The sequence below is a fragment of the Seriola dumerili genome, unplaced genomic scaffold (genome assembly GCF_002260705.1).
Source record: "Seriola dumerili isolate Sdu_G_001 unplaced genomic scaffold, Sdu_1.0 BDQW01006149.1, whole genome shotgun sequence".
NCBI classification, from domain to species: Eukaryota; Metazoa; Chordata; class Actinopteri; order Carangiformes; family Carangidae; genus Seriola; species Seriola dumerili.
In genome coordinates, this window is record NW_019180404.1 from 1676 (window position 1) to 4036 (window position 2361).

Genomic DNA, 2361 nt, shown 5'->3' on the forward strand with positions numbered 1-2361 from the left:
GCAGGTCGTGTGGTTATCCAGAGGCGAGCAGAGGGAAGCAGTTTCCCCCTGATGAGGTTTGTCAGCAGCACGTCCACTGAGGTGGACTCTGTAACATCAGTCAGGATCTCAGTGTTGTGGAAGTCCAGAGGAAGTCTACACTCATCCAGACCGTCAAAGATGAACACGACCTGGAACTGATCAAACCTGCAGATTCCTGCTTCTTTGGTTTCAGTAAAGAAGTGATGAACAAGTTCCACCAAGCTGAACTTTCTCTCTTTCAGCACATTCAGCTCTCTGAAGGTGAATGGAAATGTGAACTGTATGTCCTGGTTGGCTTTGTCTTCAGCCCAGTCCAGAGTGAACTTCTGTGTTAAGACTGTTTTCCCAATGCCAGCCACTCCCTTTGTCATCACTGTTCTGATTGGTCCGTCTCTTCCAGGTGAGGCTTTAAAGATGTCTTCTTGTCTGATGGTTGTTTCTGGTCTGACTGGTTTCCTGGATGCTGTTTCAATCTGTCTGACCTCATGTTCATCATTGACCTCTCCAGTCCCTCCCTCTGTGATGTAGAGCTCTGTGTAGATCTGCTTCAGAAGGGTTGGGTTTCCTGCTTTAGCGATCCCCTCAAGCACACACTGGAACTTCTTCTTCAGGTTAGATTTGAGTATAGGTTGGCACATAGCAGGAGATTCTGGACGGACACAAAAGTATATTTTCTGAAAGTAGCTGTATCTAACTTGTTCACCAACAAGAGAATGGAGTATGACTCTAAACAAATTCACACTGTGAGCAAATCCTCACCGCCCCCTCGCCCCTCCCATCCTGTTTCCTGAAACTATGACTTTAACAACAGATGCCTGGTTGTGACAAACTTTGCAGGGCAGCAACTGGTTTAATCCTAAAATCAGATGAATAACAAACAGCATTGCAACAACACAATGACCAGTAAAGAAGGTTTACATCTTAGGATTCATAGCACATAATTTATAATTATTCCAAATATTGTTTGTAGTGGCTGCCTCGACTTGTTCATACAGTCATGGCCAAAAATATTGGCACCTGTGCACTTCTTTTAGACAATGCACAAGTTCTCCCCGTAAATTGTTGAAATTAAAAATGCTTTGGTATTCACATGTTTATTTCTTTTGTTTGCACTTGAAGAACACAAATGATTTGACGTCATTCTACACAGAACTCCAAAAATGGACTGGACAAAATGATTGGCACATTTTCAAAATTGTAAGAAATAATAGGATTTCAAGCATGTGATGCTCCTTTAATTTGTATTTAAACTCATCTATGGCAAGTAACAGGTGCTAGCCATATAGAAATCATACTGGCAACCAGTTTAAATGGAGAAAAGTTGACTCAACCTTTGTGTTATGTGTCTGTGTGTACCACACTGAGCATGGAGAAAAGAAAGAAGAGCAAAGAAGTGTCTGAGGATTTGAGAACCAAAATTGTGGAAAAGCATGGACAATCTCAAGGCTACAAGTCCATCTCCAGATATCTTAATGTTCCTGTGTCTACGGTGCGCAACGTCATCAAGAACTTTACAACCCATGGCACTGCAGCTAACCTCCCTGGATGTGGATGGAAGAGGAAAATTGATGAAAGATTGCAATGAAGGATTGTTTGAAGGGTGGATAAAGAACCTCGATCAACTTCCAAAGAAATTCAAACTGACCTGCAGACACAGGGTACAACAGTGTCAGCTCGCACTATCTGTCACCATCTGAATGAAATGGGACACTATGGTAGGAGACCCAGGAGAACCCCACTGCTGACAAAGAGACATAAAAAACCCAGACTGGAGTTTGCCAAAACCTGAGGAAGCCTAAATCCTTCTGGGAGAACGTCCTGTGGACAGATGAGACCAAAATAGAGCTTTTTGGTAAAGCACATCATTGTTCTGTTTACAGAAAACGAAATGAGATCTTCAAAGAAAAGAACATGGTCCCTACGGTCAAACATGGTGGAGGTTCACAGATGTTTTTGGGTTGCTTTGCTGCTTCTGGCACTGGATGCCTTAACTGTGTGCATGGCATCATGAAATCTGAAGACTACCAAAGAATTTTGGAGCGCAATGTAGGGCCCAGTGTCAGAAAGCTGGGTCTCCATCAGAGGTCATGGGTCTTCCAGCAGGACAATGACCCAGAGCACACTTCAAAAAGCACCCAAAAATGGTTTAAGACAAAGCGCTGGAGAGTTCTGAAGTGGCCAGCAATGAGTCCAGATCTAAATCCCATAGAACACCTGTGGAGAGATCTCAAAACAGCAGTTGGGAGAAGGCACCCATCAAATCTCAGAAACCTGGAGCAGTTGACAAAAGAAGAGTGGTCCAAAATTCCAGTAGAGAGGTTTCATAAACTCATTCATGGT

The 2361-nt window shown here is 43.2% G+C and overlaps 1 protein-coding gene across 1 annotated transcript in view; it reads right to left on the reverse strand.

Annotated features, from left to right (window-relative positions):
• Positions 1–2361, reverse strand: part of LOC111239913 (NACHT, LRR and PYD domains-containing protein 5-like) — a gene marked incomplete at its 3' end in the record, with an annotated part of 13087 nt that overhangs the window by 1471 nt on the left and 9255 nt on the right. The window contains exon 9 of the mRNA XM_022769856.1: positions 3–670. Coding sequence (XP_022625577.1) covers positions 3–670 — 668 coding nt within the window. The remainder of the gene's footprint in view (positions 1–2; positions 671–2361) is intronic.